General features: G+C 44.4%; 1 protein-coding gene across 3 annotated transcripts in view; it reads right to left on the reverse strand.

Annotated features, from left to right (window-relative positions):
- Positions 1–3650: 3650 nt before the first annotated feature.
- Positions 3651–25949, reverse strand: part of NPSR1 (neuropeptide S receptor 1) — a 72551-nt gene continuing 50252 nt past the window's right edge. The window contains exons 3-10 of one of the 3 annotated variants that reach the window (XM_060280450.1): positions 20540–20643; positions 19205–19298; positions 16437–16638; positions 13793–13869; positions 10306–10395; positions 6230–6397; positions 4956–4971; positions 3651–3794 (exon numbers count right to left, since the gene is read on the reverse strand). In XM_060280450.1, coding sequence (XP_060136433.1) covers positions 3707–3794; positions 4956–4971; positions 6230–6397; positions 10306–10395; positions 13793–13869; positions 16437–16638; positions 19205–19298; positions 20540–20643 — 839 coding nt within the window. In that variant the 3' untranslated portion in view covers positions 3651–3706. Of the gene's footprint in view, positions 3795–4955; positions 4972–6216; positions 6398–10305; positions 10396–13792; positions 13870–16436; positions 16639–19204; positions 19299–20539; positions 20644–25949 lie in introns of all 3 variants that reach the window. The other 2 variants (XM_060280451.1, XM_060280452.1) reach the window with 2 other exon arrangements.

The raw sequence follows: 25949 nt of genomic DNA on the forward strand, positions 1-25949 counted from the left end.
TGCAAACAAAATCCTTAGAGACATGTAGGACGGAGCTCCCAAAGTGCAGTTTTAGCAATATCTGGCCCAAACCTTTCTCCCGGAGTGTCGCCTACTTCCTCCCATTAGCCTGCCAAATTAAAAGCAAAGGTGAACAGGACACGTGTTGACAGTGGCGTAGCAAGGTCAGGTGGTAGCCGGTGCGGAAAATTTCTTTTCACACCCACACACCCCACTTTTTTTGCTGAGACAAAGTTGTGGAGTTTTGGGGGGGGAGCCAGAGTTGTTGAGCTTTCTTTTTTGTGGTGCCTCCGAGGAGTCTGCCTGCCACCCTACAACTGAGGGGGAGGCAGCGGGCGGACGTTTTAGCAGCGGGAAGCCTGTGCGCATGCCAAAGCCACAGCGTCTCTCACAGACATTGAGTGCCACACAGCTTTTTGTCACCCCCCTCAGATTTGACACCCGGGGCGGACTGCACCCACCTTGCTCCACCCCTGCATGTTCACATGTCGCTATAGCGCAGGCTTAGGTAATTTGTGACTTTCTTAAGTCAAATGCTGCCCAGCAGCCATAAATTGTGGCTTGACAAGCTCCTGCCCTGTTTACAGTAGCACTCAGCAAGGTTGGCAGGTTGAATGAACTTTAGGTTGGCCACCATCGATGGCTGCACCCAGCAGTTGGGTCAGCAGTGGTACAGTCCTGAATTAGAGGGTGCATTTTTAAGGCACTGGATCTCCATACCTAGCCTTCCCACTTCAAGTGGCTGCTCTGGATAACTAATCACCAACCAGGGTTCTAGGCTCTGCCATGTCATGCCATTTAGTTGATGCCCTGATGACTTCTCCTTAAGCCAGTGGTTCCCAACAGGTGGTCCGCGGACCCCCAGGGGTCCGCGAGCTATGCCAGAGGGGTCCGCAAGATGCTATTAGAATAAAAAATAAATTAAATATATTTTGTATGATAACAGATTTTTTTTTTTGGCCGCTTCCTGCATGAGCAGAGTCTAGCGCAAAACTAGAATTAGATATAGGCAGTAGTTCTGCTGTATGCCGTTAGGTGGCGCTTTACAAACACTACTGTTTTGCAAAGAGGCAGCGCACGCATTCTACTAACGCCCACCTCCCCAAGATGCTTTGCGCGTGTCAGCTTCATTTGTGCGCTACTGCGCAGGTACCCTGTCTTCTCCATTCCCCTCCCTCCTCCCTGGCGCGTGCTGCCTCTTTGCAAAACAGTCGTGTTTGTAAACAAAGCATTGTTTTTCGCGGAAGCTACAGTTCGCATAGTTAAAAATGGACCGTTGGTTAAAAAGTGGTTCGTTAAAATGACAAAGGCCTACAGATGAAGAGGAAGATAATGCATTTGATGTTCAAGCAAGTAAGTCAATGACTCTCGAACCGATCTTGTCAGTGTCCATTGAACCTAAATCGTCGGCGTCCCTTGAACCTAACCCTTCCAAGATCAGTGTAAAGCTTACTGGAAAAATTAGAAAAAGACTCTTAATTTGGCTCTCACTTTTTAATTTTAGGATTAGGAATTAATGGGGGCCCTTGTCACAATAGCGGCTCGATGAGGGGTCCTCGAGAAAATTTTGTTGGGAACCCCTGCCTTAAGCTGTCTACCAGCTCCATCTGCTATGCCAGTTGAGACCCTACCTGCCTGCAGACTGTCTCACCAGAGTGGTGCATGCTCTAGTTATCTTCCACTTGGACAAATGCAATGTGCTCTATGTGGGGCTACCTTTGAAGGTGACTCGGAAACTACAACTAATCCAGAATGCGGCAGCTAGACTTGTGACTGGGAGTGGCCGCCGAGACCACATAACACCGGTCTTGAAAGATCTACATTGGCTCCCAGTACGTTTCCGAGCACAATTCAAAGTGTTGGTGCTGACCTTTAAAGTCCTAAACGGCCTCAGCACAGTATACCTGAAGGAGCATCTCCACCCCCATTGTTCTGCCCGGACACTGAGGTCCAGCTCTGAGGGCCTTCTGGCGGTTCCCTCACTGTGATAAGTGAGGTTACAGGGAACCAGGCAGAGGGCCTTCTCGGTAGTGGCACCTGCCCGGTGGAACGCCCCCCCCCACCAGATGTCAACGAGAACAACAACTACCAGACATTTAGAAGACATCTGAAGGCAGCCCTATTTAGGGAAGCTTTTAATATTTGATGAATTATTGTATTTTAATATTTTGCTGGAAGCCGCCCAGAGAGTGGCTGGGGAAACTCAGCCGGATGGGAGGGGTATAAATAAATAAATTGTTGTTGTTGTTATGATGACTCCGTCTAAAAGCGACTGTCTGGATGTATAACTGATTCCTTGTCAATCATTTTTTGGATTATACCTTTCTTCTGGAGTCAGGAATTGCAACAAATCCCATTTTTTACTGTGCCTGCCAAGGGAGGGGCATGTCCTAATCCCATGTCCTTGCTGGGATTAGGGGCTAGCAATTTGTGACTTGCCTGGATTGCTTGGGTTCTCTTTCTGACAGCTAACTCTGAATGAGTCTTCATCCTCCACCACCTGCAACCCACTGTACTGTAACGGGGAGAAGATCAGCAACCTTCCCTATTTTGGAAGATTTCTGGTGATCTGATCGCAGATCAGCAGATCAGATTCATTTATTTGTCACCAGACCACTGCAAGAAACAAAAGTTTGACAATAGGAAAGTAACACCAATAGAAGTTAACCCAGACCCAAAGAAAACCAAAACCAAATTTAAAATCTCAAATTTTCCGGGCAGAGCACAGGCCCTTCATTTAACAAATAGTAAAATAAAAGATTAAGATGAAAGGAATTTAAACAAATCTGAATAGAATTATGCAAAAGCTAAATGAATATGAGCAGGAAGCAAACTTAAAAATCTGAATCCCCCAGACAAGAGACACGTCATTCTCTCCTCTCACAAGTTACCTCTGGGTATAGGACGGTATATAAATTCAATCAATCAATCAATGTTACAACAGATGGAAAATGTTTTTTTCACAGTCACATATTTATCTTGTCAGTAGGTAGACCATAGACTCATACCTCTCCCATCACTGCGTAAAAATTGTTCCAGATGTTGTTCTCTCAGCATTTGGCAGTATTTTCTGGTGAAGCATATATATTGAACATAGGAAGCATGCTTTATATGGTGTCAGTCTCTTGGTCTATCTAGTTCAATATTGCCAACACTGACTGGCAGTGGGTATCCAAGGTTCCAGAGATGGAACAATCTCAACCCTACCAAGAGATGCTGGCGGTTGAATCAGAGTCCTTTTGCCGAGTCCTTTTGCCAGTGCGCTACCACTGATCTACCGCAACCCCCCAAGTAGGGCAGCAGGGATAAAGTATCTTGACGTGCGTTGGGAATGTTCTTTTCTCGGAAAGGAGGGAAAAGGCTGTTCCTGCTCTTCAGCCATCAAAGGGTCTTGATGATTTAGGTGACGGTATTGTGTAAAAACGAGCTGTGTGGTACCATACGGAAATCTGGCATCACCTTTTTCGAGATAAAATATTCCCGTATGGAGAAAAGCCATTTACACTGAAACAATACTGTCCCTGAAAAGCAAGGACTGACTGCAAATGTGGTACAAACCATGGCAGTTCTGCTTGGCCACCAGGGTGTACAAGGAATGGTTTTTGCTCCTCATTCCTCCCTCCTTAAATAATAGATTTCCGAACAAGGATGAGGCTTCTGTTTCGCCCCTCAGACTCAAGGTGGCCTTTATAGTCACATATCAACTCTAAATATATTCGGGCGTGGATACCGCCTGCATCTCTTGCCCTTCAGTTCTTTCTCTGAAGGTCCCCAAATTTCCTGATTTTCTTCGCCTAGAGAACAAATAATAATAATAATAATAATAATAATAATAATAATAATAATAATAGAAAAACAGAAATGAATTCACAGTACAAGGGTGTTGCGTACTCGTTCCTTTTTTATCTGCTAATTTATATGTCTAGACTGGGGGTGGCTAACCCTAGTCCAAGGGCCTGATCCTCTCCTGCTTGCTAACATCCCCCCCCCGTGACAGTGGTGGCAAAAAATAGAGCGTAAACATAGCCCCCTTGTATTCTGCAGTATGTAATTGATGCAACGATTGCAACGAATCTAATGGATCTAATGTAAGAAGAGAGTCAGGTTTAGGAGAAGATTAATTCAAACATGAATAAGAATTCATTCCCAGGAGGTCCAAATGCAGTATAAAAGGGATGCCTCCTGAATGGTTACAGCATGGGCCATGTGTACGGCATACGAGCCAAGTAGTTTTAAAGAAAGTCCAGCAGAGGTCTAAACATGCCAATACAAATACCTGTGTCAAAGCAATGCCGTGAGCAAAGTTATAGAAGGGGTGTGGGAGGAATTGGACTTGGAGGAAGGGGTTAATTTTCTTCATGAGCACAGATCACACCATGTATGAGATAAGATAACAGGTGCAAGGCCTGTCAATTCAGTTGCTATGGCAACAGCCCAGTGATTGAGGTAAGTCAACTCAGGATGCTGGGGTCTTGTGCTGTGTGTCGAAGTCAGTCTTGAGAAGTGAGTCAGAGTCGGTGTTACATCTTGAATTGTTGAAGCCCTCAGAAATACTTTGTACTTGTGTATACAGTCGTACCTCGGGTTAAAACCACCTCGGGTTGCGAACATTTCGGGTTACGAACTCCATAAACCCGGAAGTATTTTTTACCGCACGCACGTCCCGCGCATGCGCAGAAGCAGCGCACATGCTTTGCGCATGCGCAAAGCGCGCAAATTGCGAAAATAGCGCTTTGCGCATGCGCAAAATGGCAGTTCGGGTCGCGTTCGGGTTATGAACTTTTCGGGTTACGAACTGCGATCCGGAACGGATCGTGTTCATAACCCGAGGTATTACTGTATATGTATCTGCAAAGCCTACAGTAAAGGTAAAGGGGCCCCTGACCATCAGGTCCAGTCGTGTCTGACTCTGGGGTTGCGGCGCTCATCTCGCTCTATAGGCCGAGGGAGCCGGCGTTTGTCTGCAGAAAGCTTCCAGGTCATGTGGCAGCAGCATGACAAAACTGCTTCTGGCGAACCAGAGCAGCACATGGAAACGCCGTTTACCTTCCTGCCGGAGCGGTCCCCATTTATCTACTTGCACTTTGATGTGCTTTCGAACTGCTAGGTTGGCAGGAGCTGGGACCGAGCAACGGGAGCTCACCCCGTTGCAGGGATTCAAACCACCGACCTTCTGATCAGCAAGCCCTAGACTCTGTGGTTTAACCCACAGCGCCACCTGGGTCCCTTTGCAAAGCCTACAAGCTGTAAGTATATATCAATGTCTGGAAATGTGTTGTTGTTGTTGTTTAGTCGTTTAGTTGTGTCCGACTCTTCGTGACCCCACGGACCATAGCACGCCAGGCACTCCTGTCTTGCACTGCCTCCCGCAGTTTGGTCAAACTCATGTTCGTAGCTTCGAGAACACTGTCCAACCATCTTGTCCTCTGTCGTCCCCTTCTCCTAGTGCCCTCCATCTTTCCCAACATCAAGGTCTTTTCCAAGGATTCTTCTCTTCTCGTGAGGTGGCCAAAGTATTGGAGCCTCCGCTTCACGATCTGTCCTTCCAGGGAGCACTCAGGGCTGATTTCCTTAAGAATGGATAGGTTTGATCTTCTTGCAGTCCATGGGACTCTCAAGAGTCTCCTCCAGCACTGGAAATGTGTTACTGAAGCCTTATCTTCTGCAGCAGTGAACTTAACCTGTCTCTACGTGTGACGGGAACTGAGGGCAACTTCTGTTACGGGGGTATCTCACAATACTGTAAACAGGACCACCCACCCACCATTCCACTTTATTAGGTGTTCTGTAATGTTTTCCCAATTTTAATACATCAGTGCGTCTGGAGGGGCACTCTTGCACTCTTGCGCAACGAAAGCAGGACAAGGCTCCCCCTCCCTTAGAAATTTGTGGTGTGGGAAGTTGCAGGGTTCTAGCAGGAAATTTTAGGCCACACACTAATTGGAAATGAAGCAGTATGTCTGCCCTGAAGCTTTTGCAGCTGCAAACAGTATTGAAAGCAAGATCACATTTAACTTCCCTAATACCATTATGAGCACAAATCATAAATGCAGAACAAGAGGGACTTCAGGATGGGGTAGCTGTATCTTCTATAGTCTTCTGTTATAGTCCTATTACTCACCTGGTGAGCGCAATGTGTAACCAGGCAATTATTTGGTAGCATTTTTTGCCCATATAAATCCCATTAAGGGGGGAGAAACCCAAGAAGTCTAATACCTGAAAGCGTCACAAAGGGTGTTGCTGAAAACACAGTATATGATGGGATTGATGGCGCTGTTTAAAGATGGCAGATTCTGAATAATCACTGCGGCGTAGAAGCGTTCTTTGGTTTCAGGGAAGACGCTGAAGTTGTCCAGAATGTCAAAGAGAAAGTAGGGACTCCAGCAGAGTACAAAAGCTGCAAGAAAAAAAAAGAAAGAAAATGGTTTGAAAAAAGTTCACTTTTAATGGGGAAAGTAGCACTAGGAGATCTGGGCAAAATTGGCTTGTCCACTCTCACAAGTGTTCTGTTTTTCTCGCTAAAAAAGGGGAAATGCTTTGAAATCTGGTAAACCTTTGCATGCCGCTTCTATGTAGAACCAACCCTTTGAGTTCCTGCAACACCTACCGGTACTGAAATCTCATTTATTAAAGTGCAGGAGCCCCCACCTGTCCTCTGTCAATGGGATTCAGCTGCAAATATACAAAGCTCTTTAAAAAAAAGTACACTGTAACAACTTATTTTAATGGATGGCCATCATTAAATACTTAAAGGACTTTGCTTTCTAAGCTGAGAGCCTCAAAGGCATTCTTGCAGCCGCCTCTGGCTCTCAAAGAAGGGAACTAAGTGTTTCTCTTTGCATAATCCTTTCCTTGCAAGTTTCCTGAGTTCATCGGCAAAGGATCAGCCTTATTTACACATCCCATCTGCAAAGAAGAAGATGCGTGGCACAAACTCCTCCTGTCCCTCTGGACTAATCCAGACAAACAAAACACGGAGCGACAGCGATACAATCACATTAAACACAGATGTGCAGCCAATTAAATCATTATCAAATGCCAGGGAGTGCTTTCTCCTGCGTCCCCTTGCATTAACAGCCAGCCTAATCGAATCAATATACTGTAAATTCCAGCACCTAAGCCAGGGTTTCTTCAGTTTTGCATTTGATAGCATCTGTAGCAAATGCATATTGAAGTTTAAATAAGGGAAAAAGGAAGGCAAATAGCTTGGTTGATGGAGGTCACTTCTTCTTTATGCTTGCAGACAAGCAGATTAAAAAAGAGAAAGGCTTATATGGAAATCCAAGAGCTTATCATTTGCATTAAAAAAACCTCTGAGGTTCCATACTTTGCATGTCTAGGCAGGGCTGGGAAAGACTCCTCAAGAACTCAATGGCAGATCCACATCGTGAAGTTAAAGCAAATGGCATCCTCCAAAGTATACTGGGAATTGTAATCTAAACAGCCTTGGCCCAGTATACCTGAAGGAGCGTCTCCACCCCCAACATTCTGCCCGAACACTGAGGTCCATCCCCGAGGGCCTTCTGGCGGTTCTCTCACTGCGAGAAGTGAGGTTACAGGGAACCAGGCAGAGGGCCTTCTCGGTAGTGGCGCCCACCGTGTGGCACGCCCTCCCATCAGATGTCAAGGAAATAAACAACTATCTGACTTTTAGAAAACATCTGAAGGTTGTCTTGTTTAGGGAAGTTTTTTACTTTTTGATGTTTTATCGTGTTTTTAATATTCTGTTGGGAGCCACCCATAGTGGCTGGGGAAACCCAGCCAGATGGGCAGGGTACAAATAAATCATCATCATCATCATCATCATCATCATCATCATCATCATCATCATCATCGTTAATTTATTTCCCCCTCACAGAACTCCACTTCCAAGCACACTTAACAAACTGCACTCCTCAGCATTCTTTAGGGCAGGGTTTCCTAAACTTGGGTCTCCGGCTGTTGTTGGACTACAACTCCCATCATCCTTGACCACTGGTCCTGCTAGCTAGGGATGATGGGAGTTGTGATCCAATAACAAATGGGGACCCGAGTTTGGGAAAGCCTGGGAGAAGCCATGTGCTTTCAAAGTGTGTTGAACGCATGTTAAATGTATGGTCTGCTGATCTGCTCCCAGTGTGTCTTGGCAAGTTAGGGCAAATATTGAGTTAGATCTTAACCGTGGGTGCCCAGATGTTGCTAGACTAGAACTCCACATCATCCCTAGCGAGCAAGACCAGTGGTCAGGATTGGTGGGAACGGCAGTTCAGCAATACCGTATCTGGGGACCCAAGGTTGAGAAAGGCTGATTTAGATGGACCAGCAGCCTGACTTAGTACAAGACAGGAGTGGGGAAAATCAGTGATCCTTTAAAAGTTAAAAAATTCCTTCAGTAGCACCTTAAAGACCAACTAAGTTTTTATTTTGATATGAGCTTTCGTGTGCATGCACACTTCATCAGATACAATGAAACAGTTGCCACACTCCAACGCTAAGTAGTTCTGGGTTGCCCTGGGCAAGATAAAGCAACTAACAAATGTAATAAAGAAAAATAATAGATAATAAACGGGGGTGATGGAAGTCGTGATCTAGCAATATCTGGCGGCATAAAGGTTCCCTCCCAACTTCATATGTCTCTATCCTGGTGCTTATCATGAGCTCTTGCTTCTTTGAAAATGTGTGGGGCTGCTTCTTCAAAGCGACTGTTAAAATCAGGTTTTTATTTTATATTTTATTATTATTAAAAACTGATTTTGAGATAATTTGCTTTGGTTGCTTTTGTGAATTTGTGCAACTCACCAAAAAAGCACAGGGAAGTTTGAAATAATTCAATAAACAGTATGAAGCACAGGGACATACCAGGAATTGAAGTTGTGCAACCCCCAGTAGAACTACTTGGCAAAAGAAAACCCTATTTTGTTGCTAGACGGGTGGTTCTAAAGCTTGTAGAGATTTCAGAGACTTGGAAAAGCACTGTGGGAGGGGGATGACCCTACTCTACAGAGAAATAAGCACTCATTTAATATTTCACGGGGGTGGGAGGGAGGCAGAACAGAGTAGGTAGAAGAGGACTTGACTGTGTTGATGATAAAGCTGTGACTGTGTTGCCATGGAGGGATGCTTAAATTGCCATAGAAGCGATCTCAGCTATATCCTCTGGGTGAGTCAATCTTTACTGCAGCACCAGGCTAAACAAAACAGAATCCAAAATGCTACTTCAACCTATCACAGAAAAGGGGTCAGCAGCAATGATCGCATCTTCCCAACTTTCTCATTTCTGTCTTGTCACAATTTAAGTGGAGAAGGACCCCTGCACAGAATGAAACCAGTAGATATATGTAGTAGTCAAATCGCCCCCTAGATTGTATCATTTCAGACCACGGGTGGTGGAGGGAGTATTTTCAAGAAAGCCACAAGACATTTTTTTTAAAAAAAGCATCAGCATTTACTCATGCAATCCCTTTCCTGCAGTTTGAACAATTACAGCCCAGGAATAGTTTTCTCACTTTATCTTCTGCTTGTGTAAACGAACTAGGAATATAAGAAGCGTCTGCTGGAACAGACCAATTGCCCAGCATCCTGTTCGCACAGTCTGTCTCCACATCCCCCCTTTGCTCTTGTCCCTACTGGCACTGCAATCCGCATTGAATTAAACTACAGTTTCTTGCTCAGTCTAAAACGAGGGAAATGTCACCTTACTAATCAAGATCTGAAATCAGAATCAAACCGTGGTTTCAGATCCTAGTTGGTAAACTGGCATTAAATCACAGTTTTCTTATTTTGCAAGTAAAGAGCAGGCTTGGTGGTTTTTATTAAACCAGCAACGTTACAACGAAACCAGTCCATTATCCACTCCGCTTGTCATAGCAGATATAATCCTTGGGAGAAGGTCAGCACACAATAGCTTTTTAATAGCATCTCATAATTGAATCTTGAAGAAACCTTGGTTACTAAGCAAGCTAATGCTACTTTGTCTTATGGTTAGGCTTGTCTATAAAGTTTTATTTTGGTGCAGAGATTGGGGCTTCTCAGCCACGGAAAACTCAGTTTGCTTTCTTTAAAAATAACAAAACAAAACTGTATACATTCTTGCTTGAGTAAAAATGTGGCTCTCAGAGGCTGAGGAAGTCAGAAGTTGTTCTTGCTCTGCCAGCAGAGGTGAAATTCTGTTCAGTCCATGCATTTGAAATGGATCTGAGATGACACCATGGGGGCAAGGATCCACTCCAACTCTCTAGAGCCTTCCACAGAGCCATTTTTTTTTAAAAAAATGAAGTATTCCACTAGTCGCTGATGTCTAATTAATTGGCATATGTTGTCACTTACCAAGAATTATTACCACACTGTACTTGATAGCTTTGATTTTCGCCTTTGATATGAGTCCCCGATGGGTGAAGCTAGCACAGAATTTGCCATCTGCAAAGAGGAGAGAAGGAAAAAATAAAATTAAGAAATACATAGCCATGATTTGAATGTGTCACCTCTCATCAAACTGCCCCCTAAGCCCATTTATTGTAATGGAAATTTTTAGAACGACCAACCATGAGCAATTTTGCAATACATATACGGTACTATCTATAATATCATCTGACCTATCAATTTGTCCTGTTATTTATTGATTCTTTATCTGAATTTTTACGCAACACACAGTCACCTAGCCTATCACAAGGACCTCAGTTATGCTGAAGCGTCTTAAAAACAACCTAACACACACAACACAACACAATCTTTTGAGATTTTTAAAATCATTGTTGTTGTTGTTTAGTCATTTAGTCGTGTCCGACTCTTCGTGACCCCATGGACCATAGCACGCCAGGCACTCCTGTCTTGATTTTTTTTTTAAAAAAAAGGCAGACCTTTTAACATCACATTTTTTATCATAGATTTGGCTATATGCTTTTTAAAAAATTTAAACAGCTATCTGGTGTGGCTTTCATCAAGTTGTGAAGACATCTCCCTTAGCTCCCTACCAGCTGTGAGGTAAAATAATCTCCACGGTCCATCCTGTTGCAGAACAGCTAACATAACAGTGTGTTGTGTCAAATTTTTGTGAGGTTTGATTTTCAAAGCAAAGCTGTAAATTGGGGAGATTTTAAAATGTTTGCAGCCACCACCTCTCCCACAATTTTGTTGCCAGTTCACAACCTTCCCACTCCCAATTTACTGTTCCTGCCTTATTTTTTACTTTCTTTTTTGCAAGCTAGTGGGGGGGGGAGATGTTAGAGATATAGATTTTAAAAAATTGTTTATAGCCAATGACCATATGCTAGAGATAGGCAAGCAGTTTTGTGCCCACCCTGAAAAGCACATTAAACCTGTAAGGAGGAGGGATTACAGAGAACACCCCCCTCTCATCAGAAGCAGCCCATCTCCAAGCAGTCATGAAAGCGCGGGGTCTGAAGGGGTGAGTCAGGAGATGGAGAAGGAGTGCCAGGGCTCTGGCAGCATTGGAGAGCCCCTGCTCCACAGGCAGGAAGAGAGAGAGGCGGGAAGGGTGGACAGGCAGAAGGCAGACTGTAGACCCTTCCCCCCCGACACCGGTATTGAGGAGGAGGAGAAAGGGGAGGAGATTCACTGTCCCGAGGCTTTTATGTTGGTCAAAGTTGCGAAAAGGGGCAGTGCCGGATTCTGATACGGAATGAGAAGACATGAAACCGACAGCTCACTACACTGTAAATAATGTGCAACAATAAAGACTTTTGAAAGACAACTACGTGGAAGGTCGTTACTCAGGAGTAGTCTTAACAACCCTGACAACTTGGAAAGTTTTAATGAAGCTCTCTGAGTGTTCAGCTTAACACTTCCTTTGGCTGGTAGCCCATTCTACTCCCACAAGGGCTAAAAGAGTTCACCTTGAGGAAGAGAGACAAGGTAGCAGCTTGCGGAGGACTCCAGTAATGATGGAAGAGGTTTGGTATTGCCTCCCCTGTGAAAAACAAGGTTATGGGCATAATTTTCTGCTGAGGAATAATTGGGTTCTCCATATGGCCTTCATAAGCAGAATCTTTCATAAGAGCCTCACTGTAGGACTACTTCCAGTTGTCTGTTCCCCATACCTGGGCCAACACTGGCCTTTAGGATCTGATAACATTGAATAATATGACCCAAAGGTCTTTTCCATCTCTACAATTCTATGATCCTAAGAAATTGTGGCAATTTCGAGAGGGGTAGTTGTGGTGTCCTTTAAGATGCCACAGAACTTCTTGTTGTTTTTGATGCAATTCTACGTTACTTAGTAGCTCAAAGATTTCATCTGTGAAGCCTACCAAAATTGAAACTTTTGAATTTGAAATTTCACACTCAAAACCAAAATGTAAATGGTGCTCCAGAATCTTCTCAATCAACTGACAAAAATGGATGAAACTACAGACAGTCAGATATTTGGGGATATTCTGCTATTAGTGATCAGCAGAATCTTGGTCAATAATTCCATCAATGTGAAACCATGATGAATTTGGAAGGATATCTGGAAATTATTAGTTTAAACTTTGAACAGAGCACAGCTTTGCATGAGATAACTTGTGGAAACCAAAGAAGAAACTTTAGAAAAGCTAATTGTTGAATTCATTAGAATGTATTAACACAAAGTTTCTTTTCCTGTCACTAAAGCTGTAATTAAGGTAACAGTAGGCTTGGCTACTGTGAGGAGGAATTAAAGAACCTTTTAATGAGGGTGAAAGAGGAGAGTGCAAAATATGGTCTGAAGCTCAACATAAAAAAAACCCCAAGATCATGGCCACTGGTCCCATCACCTCCTGGCAAATAGAAGTGGAAGAAATGGAGGCAGTGAGAGATTTTACTTTCTTGGGTTCCATGATCACTGCAGATGGTGACAGCAGTCACAAAATTAAAAGACGCCTGCTTCTTGGGTGAAAAGCAATGACGAATCTAGACAGCATCTTAAAAAGCAGAGACATCACCTTGCCAACAAAGGTCCGTATAGTTAAAGCTATGGTTTTTCCCAGGAGTGATGTATGGAAGTGAGAGCTGGACCATAAAGAAGGCTGATAGCCAAAGATTTGATGCTTTTGAATTATGGTGCTGGAGGAGACTCTTGAGAGTCCCATGGACTGCAAGAAGATCAAACCTATCCATTCAGAAGGAAATCAGCCCTGAGTGCTCACTGGAAGGACAGATCCTGAAGCAGTGAGGCTCCAATACTTTGGCCACCTCATGAGAAGAGAAGATTTCCTGGAAAAGACCCTGATGTTAGGAAAGATTGAGGGCACAAGGAGAAGGGGACAACAGAGGACGAGATGGTTGGACAGTGTTCTTGAAACCACGAACATAAGTTTGACCAAACTGTGGGAGGCAGTGGAAGACAGGAGTGCCTGGCGTGCTATGGTCCATGGGGTCACAAAGAGTCGGACACGACTAAACGATTAAACAACAACAAAGGCTTGGCTCAGTTTTGTTCTTTCCTTTTCATTGGAATATTTACAATGCTTATTTGATTCCTTAGTGTTTCAGAACGAAGAGTCTTTTTCCCTTGCTTACATGAATCTATTTTAACCACTGTTGATGGATTTTAGGCCCTCAGTTAAGAATTAGTGTGTATTTTTCATGGGTTATGCTCAGGTTATTAGGATAAGACTTCACTCATTCATTTTCTCTTATTACTTCCAGGTAAAATGACTGCGGTCAAGCCAACCTGGTGAGCACATTTAAATGTTTTTGGCAATTTAGCCTTTGGCAGCTCATGGAGATTTGATCAACAGTGGGCTTTTTAATGATCCCTGGGGTAATTGCATACCCACTGTCTTTCAGTTTCATGAGTTTCAATGCTTGGGAGTCATTGCCCCAATTTACTTACCTGAGCAGTTGGAAACAATGACAGCATGAGCTTTGCTCTTAACCCATATTGTTCGGATCACAATGAAGTAAATAACGCTACAGTTGGGGAAAGAACAGAAAACAAACAAGTTAGCGACTCTTTAGGATGGGATAATCCTAAGGGTATCATCATCCTAGTTTGCCAGTGTGCATATGCTTGTAGCTGACACATAGCTGCCAAGTACCCCGTTTTCCCCGGGAAAGCCCCGTTTTTACTTACCTTTTCCCAGTGGTCCCCTGTATCACTTTGTCTCCCGTTTTTCTCCGTTATTTTCTCCTGCCGGCGGCCATTTTTTCTTTCCGATTTGCCCTTCTATGGGCACAAAAATGGCCGCCGGCGGCTTCAAAAGTCGCATCTACGCATGTCGGTGGCGGCCATTTTTGGTGCCCATAGAAGGGCAAAGCGACACCGGAAGTTATGTCGACGTAACTTCCGGCGTCACACGGCTGCCAGTCCCGGATTTTGCAGTCTGGGACTTGAAAGGTAAGAGCTGACACAATGTGACTTTTGATTTAAGCCATGAAGTTCTGAGAAATTGAACCTTAACACCATTTCCAGTATCATCAAAACCTGATGGTGCAGGAGGTTGGAGGCGATGCAGAAGTCTGACAGCCTTCACTGCCCTCCAGGTAGGTAAAGAAGGTAGCTCAAATGATGCTTCAGTGATCACACTGAGGAATGAAACTTGCATGGCAGCTCTAGTTAGAGTGTTAAGAGGAAACTGTAAGGAATAACAAATTTTTTAAAATCGCTATTTACATTTTATATCTTTCATATCTGTCTGATGCAGGGCTGCTAGATTGCGAGCAGGAGAACAGGCAAATTTCAAAGGGACAACCATGTGCTGTAGGCATATGTGTGAGTGAGTGAGTGTAAGAATGAAACTAATGTACACAAATCTGCACGGAATAGTTTTGTGCCTGCATGTGTGGCAGCTTTCTTCCTGTTCCAGTGCTAAAAAACAGGCATCCAAGTCTGGATTAAATATTAAATATCACTAGGGTGATATTCAGTAAGTTTTACTCAAAATAGACTTAATGAAGTGAATGGATGGATTCAACTTAGTCATGTCCATTCATTTTAATGGGTCTACTTTGAGTAAAGGTTTGTTGTGTGAATACTACTGATAGGAAGTGACAATTTGCACCTTGCAATTCTCTACTATGGTGAGATGTTTTGTATTTCTCTTTCGATTATAAAAAATTATACTTTTACTATCATATAATTTCATATGCATAAAGGTAAAGGTAAAGGGACCCCTGACCATTAGGTCCAGTCGTGACAGACTCTGGGGTTGCGCGCTCATCTCGCATTATTGGCCGAGGGAGCTTCCAGGTCATGTGGCCAGCATGACAAAGCCGCTTCTGGCAAACCAGAACAGCACATGGAAACGCCGTTTACCTTCCCGCTATAGCGGTTCCTATTTATCTACTTGCATTTTGACGTGCTTTTGAACTGCTGGGTTGGCAGGAGCTGGGACCAAGCAACAGGAGCTCACGCCGTCACAGGGATTCGAACCGCCGACCTTCTGATCAGCAAGCCCTAGGCTCAGTGGTTTAGCCCACAGCGCCACCTGGGTCCCATATGCATATGGCATTCCAATTTTATGCAAGCCTCTGGCTTCTTTTAGCCTCCTTTTTGGTGATGCATCACACACGGCAACAGGTCCCAGTTCAGTACATTTCTTGCACCAAAAAACCGATTTCACAAAACCTCCTGCCTTAGGAAAGTACACAAGCATAAATCCATGTGCAAACAAGTGATCAAATCCTCTTAACCTTACTGTACACCCATGAGCAAGATTGAATACCAGAAATCTAGAAACACCTGTGCTCAAACCTCCGGGAATATGACACCATTTAAATACAGTATATCTGTTCTATGTACCGTGAAGCAAGAGATAATTGTACTTTGTATTTCTTTGCATTCTCTGCCTTTTCAGATATATTCAAATGCAAAAGATACTGATTTGCCCTTCACAGGAGGCTGTTTCCCACTTTGACAATACAGCACATTGCTTGTAGGATGTGGCAGAAGTAGCTTTCAGAACAGAATGTATGGTTGTCTCCTTTGATTTAGTTTCATAAATACACTGCTTTTCAGCTTTATAGCTCTTAAAGCTGCACGAAACAAGATAAAAATGGTCTTGAACCAGTGATGCAGGTCTGGATCATGGACATGTTTGTTTCAAGTGGCTCTTCTGACAAGTCTCTCTTGCCAGAGCTTTAATTACTCTTCATTGGCGCATTTGCCATTCTAATATCTCTTTTAACTGAGTCCCTGTAATGGCTTCAGATAAAGCCAGATATGAAAAGGAACCAAATCCACACACCTATAGACCTACGCAGACATTTAATTCCTCCCTCTTTTGCTGTTACAGTTGCCTTTTACAAGCTGGAAGGTGATGCCCCAAAATGTATGTATCCAAGGGATGTGTTTCAGAACCTCAATTTCCCCCATTTATTTCAATGGAGGAAACCAATATGTGGCCTTCTTCCTTGGCGTATGCAGATTAGTGCCCTCCATTGAAATGAAGGTGGAATCTCACCTGGACGTGTAACCCAGATCCACACCTGGAGTGAGATAAGTGTGTGTGTGAATGCTCAGCGCTCAAGATCCTTACCTGATAATAATCAGAGGGATGAAATAAACCAGGAAGGCAACGGTGGTCATGTAGGGGATCCAGTAGGAGTCATCGGGCCAGGCAGCCCAGCACTGAACTTCTCCATTGGATAATTGCCGCTTCCCGAATATAATCAGTGTTGGAATTGAAAACAGGAAAGCAAGGCCCCAGGCAACTACAATGAGGATTTTTGCTTGCCTTTCTGCTCGAGAAACAAGAACAAGGTATTGTATTACATGTGCAGCTTATTCAAAGAACCAGCCTGGATATTGAGGGAAATTTAGAGGGGTGAACGAGGGGCACTAGAGTTACTCACCCACAGTGGTCGCATTCTGTGAAATATGAACGACTATCTGTGTTTTGTTTTAGGATTAAAATAATTAGGGATGGTTTATCAAGTATATTATCATAAAAGATAACCAGGAACTCTGCCAAACGCTAGTCTGAAAGAAGCTTGTTGCAAGGTGTTTCTGAGATTTCAGACAAAGAATGGCCAGCACAACAGCTGGGATTCATTCAATTCCAGAGAGCTCCAGGAACAACAAAACCCAAACAAGCATGCTCACCACTCCATGGCAGAACTTCACTAGGCTTCATGTACCAAAGATCCCTGGTAATCCCAATTAACATGATTTCAGGGAGGCAGGAGAGATCTCTGCCCAGCCTTATTGTCAGAGGTTATTACGGCTACTCCTGAGTAACGACTCTCCACATACTTGTCTTTCAGAGTCTTTATTGGTGCACATTATTTACAGTGAGATGAGCTGTCAGTTTCATGTCCGCTTATTCCGTGTCAGAATCCGGCACTGCCCCTTTCTGCCCCTTGGACCAACATAAGAGCCTGGGGACAGCGAATCTCCTCCCTTTCCTCCTCCTCCTTAATTCCGGTGCCGGGGGAAAGGGTCTACGCTCCGTCTTTTCCCTCTCCCCCCCCCCTTCCCGTCTCTCTCTCTTCCCGCCTGTGGAGCAGGGGCTCTTCCATGGTGCCGGAGCCCTGGCTCTCCCTCTCTGCTTCCTGAATAGCTCCTTCAGACCCTGCGCTTTCATGGCTGCTTGGGGAGGAGCTGCTCCTGATGAGAGGGGGAGGTTCTCTATACTCTCTCCCCCTTACACTTATCATCAGTGCATGGTATTCTCAGGCAATCTTGGGGCCTTGGAGTTTTTGCAGTGATGTGAGAACTGGCAACATTCAGCAAAATGGAGAGAGGGTGAGAGGCATGTTTTGAAGCATCTTTGATTTCTACTTGAATCCTGGGCTGCGGCTATGGGAAAAGCAAGACCCTTTTGGGATGGCAATGTTCTGAACCCCTCAATTGCAGGCTCAGGTTATATACATAAAAGGTAAAGGGACCCCTGACCATTAGGTCCAGTCGTGACCGACTCTGGGGTTGCGCGCTCATCTCGCATTATTGGCCGAGGGAGCCGGCGTATAGCTTCCAGGTCATGTGGCCAGCATGACAAAGCCGCTTCTGGCAAATCAGAGCAGCACATGGAAACGCCATTTACCTTCCCGCTGTAGCGGTTCCTATTTATCTACTTGCATTTTGATGTGCTTTCGAACTGCTAGGTTGGCAGGAGCTGGGACCAAGCAACGGGAGCTCACCCCGTCACAGGGATTCGAACCGCCGACCTTCTGATCAGCAAGCCCTAGGCTCAGTGGTTTAACCACAGCGCCACCTGGGTCCCCCCGGTTATATACATATGTGTGCGTAAATAAACCATATATCATAAAGACACCACAGTCTCCGCTCAGCCTCATTTCTCTTTCTTTACTTTCTGAGTAAAGCATGCCTGGAACCCCTGAGGTCTCACACTGCTGTGAAGATTGGGGTGGCGTGTAACAGTCTCATTCGTGTGCCATTATCACATTGTGTATTTCCCTGCCTTTCCTCCCCACCAAAAGTAAAGAGGGGGAGAGCTGTGTATGTTAGCCAGAGCTCCTTGGCAGAAGGGCAGAGTAAAAATCTACTTGGCAAGTACATAAACATGATTGGCTGCCACAACATGGTCAATAATATGGTGTCACAATCAAAATAATGTTCACATTCTTTAGCATAATGTGATGTGGGGATGCTGTTTTCATCAGCAGCCAGTGTTCAGAATAACATTAAGTCCTGCCCTAAATGTTTCTCCGCAGAGCCTTGTTTCCAGATTTAAAAACCACTCTGTTAGTTGTCTTCCTGATAGCAAACCTTCCACTGTCCTACAAAATTTCGGTTGCGATTTTTACTGACACTGGCAAAAATCATTTCCCTATATCTCCTACACAGACAGATTTTTACTTTCTTTTAAATTAATACTATGGACATTTCACTGGTATAAATGGAAGTCCCACAACATTTTAAATGATATGATTTAAGTTTCAGGGGCTCGAACTAATTAAAATTTTTGAATTCTCCACTGAATTTCCACCAGGCATGGTTTTCAAACATTTTATCATTTTATTAACTTTTGGGTGCCTAATGGCCTTTTCTCAGCAGAGTAAGAAAAAAAAGGAAGATCTTCATTAAGTCAAGTATCTGACATGATTGCAATAATGGTTGTAAAACGCCAAAGGCCAACACCACAGATATTTGAACAATGGCAAGGGAGTCTAAGAACAGAAATTAATAAACGAGTCTATTGCATTATTCATAGCAGTAAAATATTTGCTCTGAAAATGAAGTTGTTGCACAAAGTGTGTGTGTGTGTGTGGGGGGGGGGAGAGAGAGAGAGAGAGAGAGAGAGAGAGAGAGAGAGAGAACATGGGAGTGGAATAAATCTCTTACCTCCTTGGAAGAATTTCATTGGATACACAATGGCATGATATCGGTCTATGCTTAGTGAGACCAGGACATAGGTTGAAGCATACAAAAGTACAACCTAGAGCAGAAAGATAGAAGTGACCATTTATTGGAGGAAAATGGGTCATCAGAGCATTGGCTCCATTCCATTTTGGTGTTAGGCCTGGGCATGGCACTGAAGCTGCCATGATTGCATGACTTGGGAGAAAGATGGCGGACATACCTGCCAAGTTGCTGTCGGAGAAATAAGAGACCGGGCAGAAGTAGCAGACCGGAAGTAGCGCTGCCGCCATTTTGGAACTGGGCGGAGCATGCTCAGAAGTGACTTTTGATGCTGCTTTGCCCAGTTCCAAAATGGCCGCCGCGACAGAAGTCGCATTGCAGCCATTTTGGAACTGGGCAGAGCAGCATCAAAAGTGGCTTCTGAGCATGCTTCGCCCAGTTCCAAAATGGCCGCCACACCAGAATAAACCGGGGGAAAACAAAAAAAATCCGTTTTTTCAGCTAGGAACAGCTGGAAAAACGGGGATTTCCCGGGGAATACGGGAGACTTGGCAGCTATGATGGTGGAGTGGGGCTATTGTGACTGCTGAACATGGTATCCCTCTCAAGTGTCTCAAGGGGCTGAGGGTTGGCAGGACTGTGTTTCATTGATTCCGTTCCTATCTCCATGGCCATTTCCAGAAAGTAGTCCATGGGATGCCCTGCCCCATGATGTCCTCCAGGATTCTATCAGCTTGTCCCCGATGATATTTAACATCTGTATGAAACCTCTGGGAGCTGTCATTAGGAGATTTAGAGGGAAGGGTTGTCAGTATTCAGATAGCACCCAGCTCTAGCTCTCTGTCCACATGGATCAGGAGAAGCAGTTGAGGTGTTAGATCAGTGATTGGTGGTGGCGATGGGTTGGATCTGGGGCAAGAAACCGAAGCTGAATCCTGAAAAAACAAATGTGTTATGGGTCTTGAGTTCTTGTGTCTGGGAGGTGGAGAGGCAGCCCGACCTGAATGAGATTTCACTCCCCTAGAAAGAGCAGGTTCGTATCTCCACCATAACTGAAGGCACAGGTGGCCTCAGTGACTGTGTGTGCCTGTTTTCAGCTCCATCTGGTTCACCAGCTATGGCCCGGTTGGGACAAAGATGACTTGGCTATTGTACTCAATCAATGGGTGTAACAAAATTGATCTGTAGGATAAACTTTTTTCTACTTTCATGCAACCACCTTCTTGGAAACAGAGTGATTTCTCATCCCCTCCGCCTAAGGCACCTAAGGAATAAGTACATCAAGAAACTCAGAAAGACATTTATCTATTCTCCTACCTGCAGGTAGCGAACAATTCGGCAGACGAGATCAGGGGCCATGAAATCTCCAGTGAAGCGCCAAATTATATCAGTCATTATATTTATAAGGCCTGTAAAACAATCTATTAAAAATACAAAAAGGCAGTTAGAAAGGAAGGAAAAATCCAGCTGCTACAATGCCATTATCGTCTTCAATCCTATTCCCACCTGCTGTGATTGTGGAGATCAGTGTGTGGTAGCTGCCATGGGATAAAATAAGTGCTCAGATTAATAAGTACTTTTCCACACAACATTCAGAAAAAAGTTGCATAGGCAGTAAAACCTGGCTTAGTTACAGTGGGGAGAGTTCCTAAATTATTGGTATAGGAACTCAAGAGTAGCTTGTAAGAGTCATGCGGTCTGAGCCAGCTCAGACCTCCACACATGTTGAGCTTGTCAGGTAGACTAGGGGAACAATGTCTTGATTACCTAGCCCCTCCCAAGGTGAACTAAGTCTGGCAGAAGAGCTTACTCTATGGTATTAACCCTTTCATGTTTGTTATATGAGGTTGGTTATCCCAGAGTTACAAAGCCTCTTCAGATCTGGCCACTCAATGCAGCCAAGTCAGAGGTGGGGGGGGGGGTAGGTGGGAATGTACACCTCCAACACACATACAGCTGCTGTCATAGAATCGGAAGATTTGGAAGGGACCCTGAGGATCATCTAGTCCAGGGGTAGGCAACCTAAGGCCCATGGGCCAGATGCGGCCCAATCGCCTTCTGAATCCGGCCCGCAGACGGTCCGGGAATCAGCATGTTTTTACATGAGTAGAATGTGTGCTCTTATTTAAAATATATCTCTGGGTTATTTGTGGGGCATAGGAATTTGTTCATTTCCCCTTCCAAAATATAGTCCGGCCCACCACATGGTCTGAGGGACAGTAGTCCGGCCCACGGCTGAAAAAGGTTGCTGACCCCTGATCTAGTCCAACCCTTTGCAGTGCAGGAATATGCAGCTGTCCAATACGGGGATTGAACCTGCAACCTTGACATTATCAGCATGACGCTCTAACCCAGGCTTCCTCAAACTCGGCCCTCCAGATGTTTTTGGCCTACAACTCCCATGATCCCTAGCTAGCAGGACCAGTGGTCAGGGATGATGGGAATTGTGGTCTCAAAACAGCTGGCGGGCCGAGTTTGAGGAAGCCTGCTCTAACCAACTGATCTATAATAACAGCTGAGTTATAACACCTGACAGGTCTCCTGAAAACAAGGCTTGGACTCTAAAAGTTCAGGAAAAACTTGAGCACCAAAGACAGCCCTCAGGTTAGAAAAGGTTCCATGTCCTAAATCTAGAGTGTCCCCTGGGAATACAAAAGCACGCTGGGAGTTTTAAACAAAGATGCTCTTACACGAGAGGCTAAATTGGGACAGGATGTTGGGCTACTTTTGGAAAGGGGCTTCATAAACTCTTCCATACGCAGTTCATTTCTGGAGTGCAGCAGTGTAAATTGCCGCTCGGACCTCGACTTCTGGTGCTTCAAATCCCTAACCGCTGCCAGGCTCTCAGTGAAACACAGGGATAGTAGGAGATTTAAAACAAGAGTTAAAGAGAGAATGTGAGCTGTGTGCCATTCTGGCACAGATAGATAAATCATAGGTGTGATGCTCTTGTGTTCGAATTGTGTTCAATTGATGCCAGAATAGAATTGTCCTCGCTTCTGAGGAAAGAATATGTTCACATCCACCCGCAGTTGTTTGGGCCAGCTTTGATTTCTAATCTTTCGTTGCCAAACCAAAGTGTCAAAACTAACAGAAACAGCAGGAGCTACAGTGTTCATTTTGAAGAATGTAATTGGACTGTAATAAGGGACGTCAGTCGAATTCAGCGACCTTTAATATAAAGGATAGCTGGTCACTTGATTGCTAACCCATTAGACAAAATGTACCAGTCTGAAGTGTGATGGAGGGAGCTGTTATTTGCTGCGGATAACAGCAGGATTGTGAAAATTATGTTACACAGAATACCATAATAGGTCATCCTGTAGTCCCCCAGCTTTTTCAGAGCTGGATGAGGACAAGTGACTGCCTTAGAGCTGTTGCTCTTTAGAGGAAACACCTTAATAAGAGCCAACAGGCTGTGTAACCACTGAGCCTCTTGGGCTTGCCGATCAGAAGGTCAGCAGTTCGAATCCCACAACAGGGTCAGCTCCCTTTGCTTCTGCCCCAGCGCCTGCCAACCTGGCAGTTTGAAAGCATGCCAGTGCAGGTAGATAAATAGGTCAGTACCTATTTATCTACCTGCACTGGCATGCTTTCGAACTGCCAGGTTGGCGGGAAGGTAAATGGCGTTTCCGTGCGCTCTGGTTTCCATCACAGTGTTCTGTTGCACCAGAAGCAGTTTAGTCATGCTGGCCACATGACCCAGATAGCTGCCTGTGGACAAACATGCTGTCTGTGTTGGTACTGACCTTTAAAGCCCTAAACGGCCTCGGTCCTGTATACCTGAAGGAGCGTCTCTACCCCTACCATTCAGCCCGGACACTGAGATGCAGCACCGAGGGCCTTCTGGCGGTTCCCTCATTGCGAGAAGTGAGGTTACAGGGAACCAGACAGAGGGCCTTCTCGGTAGTGGCACCCGTCCTGTGGAACGCCCTCCCAGCAGATGTCAAGGCAATAAGCAACTATTTTACTTTTAGAAGACAACTGAAGGCAGCCCTGTTTAGGGAAGTTTTTAATGTTTGATGCTGTACTGTTTTTAATATTCGGTTGGAAGCCGCCCAGAGTGGCTGGGGAAACCCAGCCATATGAGCGGGGTATAAATAATATATTATTATTATTATTATTATTATTATTATTATTATTATTATTACGCCATCTTCCTTGGCCTGAAAGCGAGATGAGCACCACAACCCCATAGTCGCCTTTGGCTGGACATCCAGGGGTCCTTTACCTTTACCTCTATACCTTTACCTCACATTCAAAACACTCCTCAAAGAATTCTGGGTACTCTAGTTTATTCCTTACAGAGGCAGGACTGGTACCATCATTAGGTCAACCAGGCAGCCGCAGACCTCAGAGGGATTCCGTTTTATACAAATTAGGTTTTGTTCTAGCTTATAAAATCCCGATGACATTGTACTTTTATTTTATATTCTGAACACGGTTTCTCAAAGCCCAAACTTATGAAAACTTACAGTGTTGCGAAAAGAGACTAGTTGGCTTGGCAACTCTATTGATGGAGCATTCCCAAGCATCAGTGCTCGACCCGAAGGAATTGGTGATAAAACTTGCAAAGTGAGATTTTGATGTGCCTGGAACTGTGACTTTTAAGACACTTAAATGTTAACATCACAATTTGCATGATCACTCAAAATGATTTGTGTGCTGGGACATTTTCTTTTGCATTTGAGGAAGACAATAAGGAAATTGTGAAGGTAGATCAGAGACTATTTATGTATGCAATGACTGCGGCGAGGACTTTACTAGCCCCAAAGTGGAAATTACAGGAAATACCGATGATTGAGGAGTGGCAAATGAAGATGATGGACTATGCTGAACTGGCAAAGCTGACCTGCAGGATCCGAAATCAGGGCGAGACAAAGTTCCAGAGAGACTGGAGTAAATTGATTGACTATCTCAATAAAAACCGTAGAAGTTTGAAAACACTTGCGGGATTGAAATAAATCCTACAATGTGAACTTGATTTGCAAGCGAATGGTAACGAGAAGGGTGAATACGGTATATGTTGGAATATAATTGGTTTTGTTTATTTGGAAAATTTAATAAAATTTATTTTTTAAAAAAATACAATAAAAATGGTTGCCTTATTTATTCTTGAATCTGAAGTTCTCGCGGCATTTCACAGCATAAAATAGAATAAAACCACGAAGTACATAAAAAAGAACAAAACAAACCAATAACCCCCCTCCCTTCTGCAAATAAAAATAAAAAAAATATCAAAGGGCATAGACACTTAATCAGCCAAAGGGCCTGGCTGAAGAGGACTATGATGAGCTATTTTACCTCCATTTTTAAAGGAGGACGGACTGGATTTGATTGACTTCCAATGTAGAGAATTATGAGTGTTGCTAGAAATACATTCTCATCTCATTTCTGGGTCAGTAATTAAAGATGTTCCTGCCATTCAGTGAGTTACAGACTAAGGGAACTCACCGAGAGGGACTGAGAAAGGCATTGGCTTAATTACATTTGCCTGTCTCAGGGTTAATCAGGCCACAATAAACTAGGATTGCTCCACTCCACCGGTTCCTGTGGAGTGGAAGGCAACTAAGAAAGGGGAAGGATGTGCTTTTCTCCCGCTCCCACTCATTCCAGCAGGAGCTGTTCAGCAGACGGTCTCAGAGAATCCTTCATAGTGTCTTTACAGTGAAACTGAGGACTTAGATTCCACCCCTCCTCTAGCCAGATACAGTAAGTGATGGATAGCCAATGGGATGCCTCCAAGTTGTTGTTTTACTACACCTCCCATCATTCCTGAACACTGGCTGATGGGAACTGGAGTCCAAACCAAAACCATATGGAAGGCATCACATTCGCTAGCCCTGAAATAAGGAGTGGTCCTCAAATACATCAAATTACACGTCCTGCCAATTCAGTTGGACCAGATGAGCATCGAGGTGAAGACACCTATCCACAACAACGAGGGATACAGGAATTTGCTGCGTGCACCTTTCTCTGAATGGGTCCCCTCACAAAATAAGCTATACTGCTTGGGTTGAAATCGCTTCCTCTATTAGCCAGCTCCATACCCTGCAAACAGGGCAAGTGTGAAGAAGAAGAAGAAGAAGAAGAAGAAGAAGAAGAAGAAGAAGAAGAAGAAGAAGAAGAAGAAGAAGAAGAAGAAGAAGAAGAAGAACTTGGCAGCTGGGGGGGGAAGGGAGGTATCAGGAGGCTAGGGCAGGTTTGGCCCAGCCATGCAGTAGTCTGAGGTAGATGCGTTGGGTGATGGAACACCAAGATGCAGCGTCCCTATGGGTGCCTCACCCTCCCTGAAGCCTCCTGAGACTGTTGAAAAAGGGGTGTCAGCCATGGCGATAACTCACAGCGAGATCTTCTGAGATCTTGCCACTGTTATTGCCACTGCTTCATGGGTGCTGCTACACAACCCCGGCAAGGCAGGAGGACGCAGTGGGGCGCCGGCGGGGTGGCAAGGCAGCAGTACCTTCCTGTTCTGCTTCAGGCGGCAAAATGAGATGCACTGGCCCAGGCTTAGGGTGACCCCAAAGTTTGCAAAAGTAAACGCAAAAGGAGGGAACAATTTTTTAAAATCATTATTCTTATTTTGCTCATGGTTTAATAGATTGTGTGCCCTATGATTCTCCAATTACACATTTTGTGTTTAGATAAGAAACACTTTAAAATAATTGCTGGCATTGTTCTATCAAGGCATCTGAGGTTCTGATGCAAATACAGTCATACCTCGGTT

This window comes from Zootoca vivipara, chromosome 12 (genome assembly GCF_963506605.1).
Source record: "Zootoca vivipara chromosome 12, rZooViv1.1, whole genome shotgun sequence".
NCBI classification, from domain to species: Eukaryota; Metazoa; Chordata; class Lepidosauria; order Squamata; family Lacertidae; genus Zootoca; species Zootoca vivipara.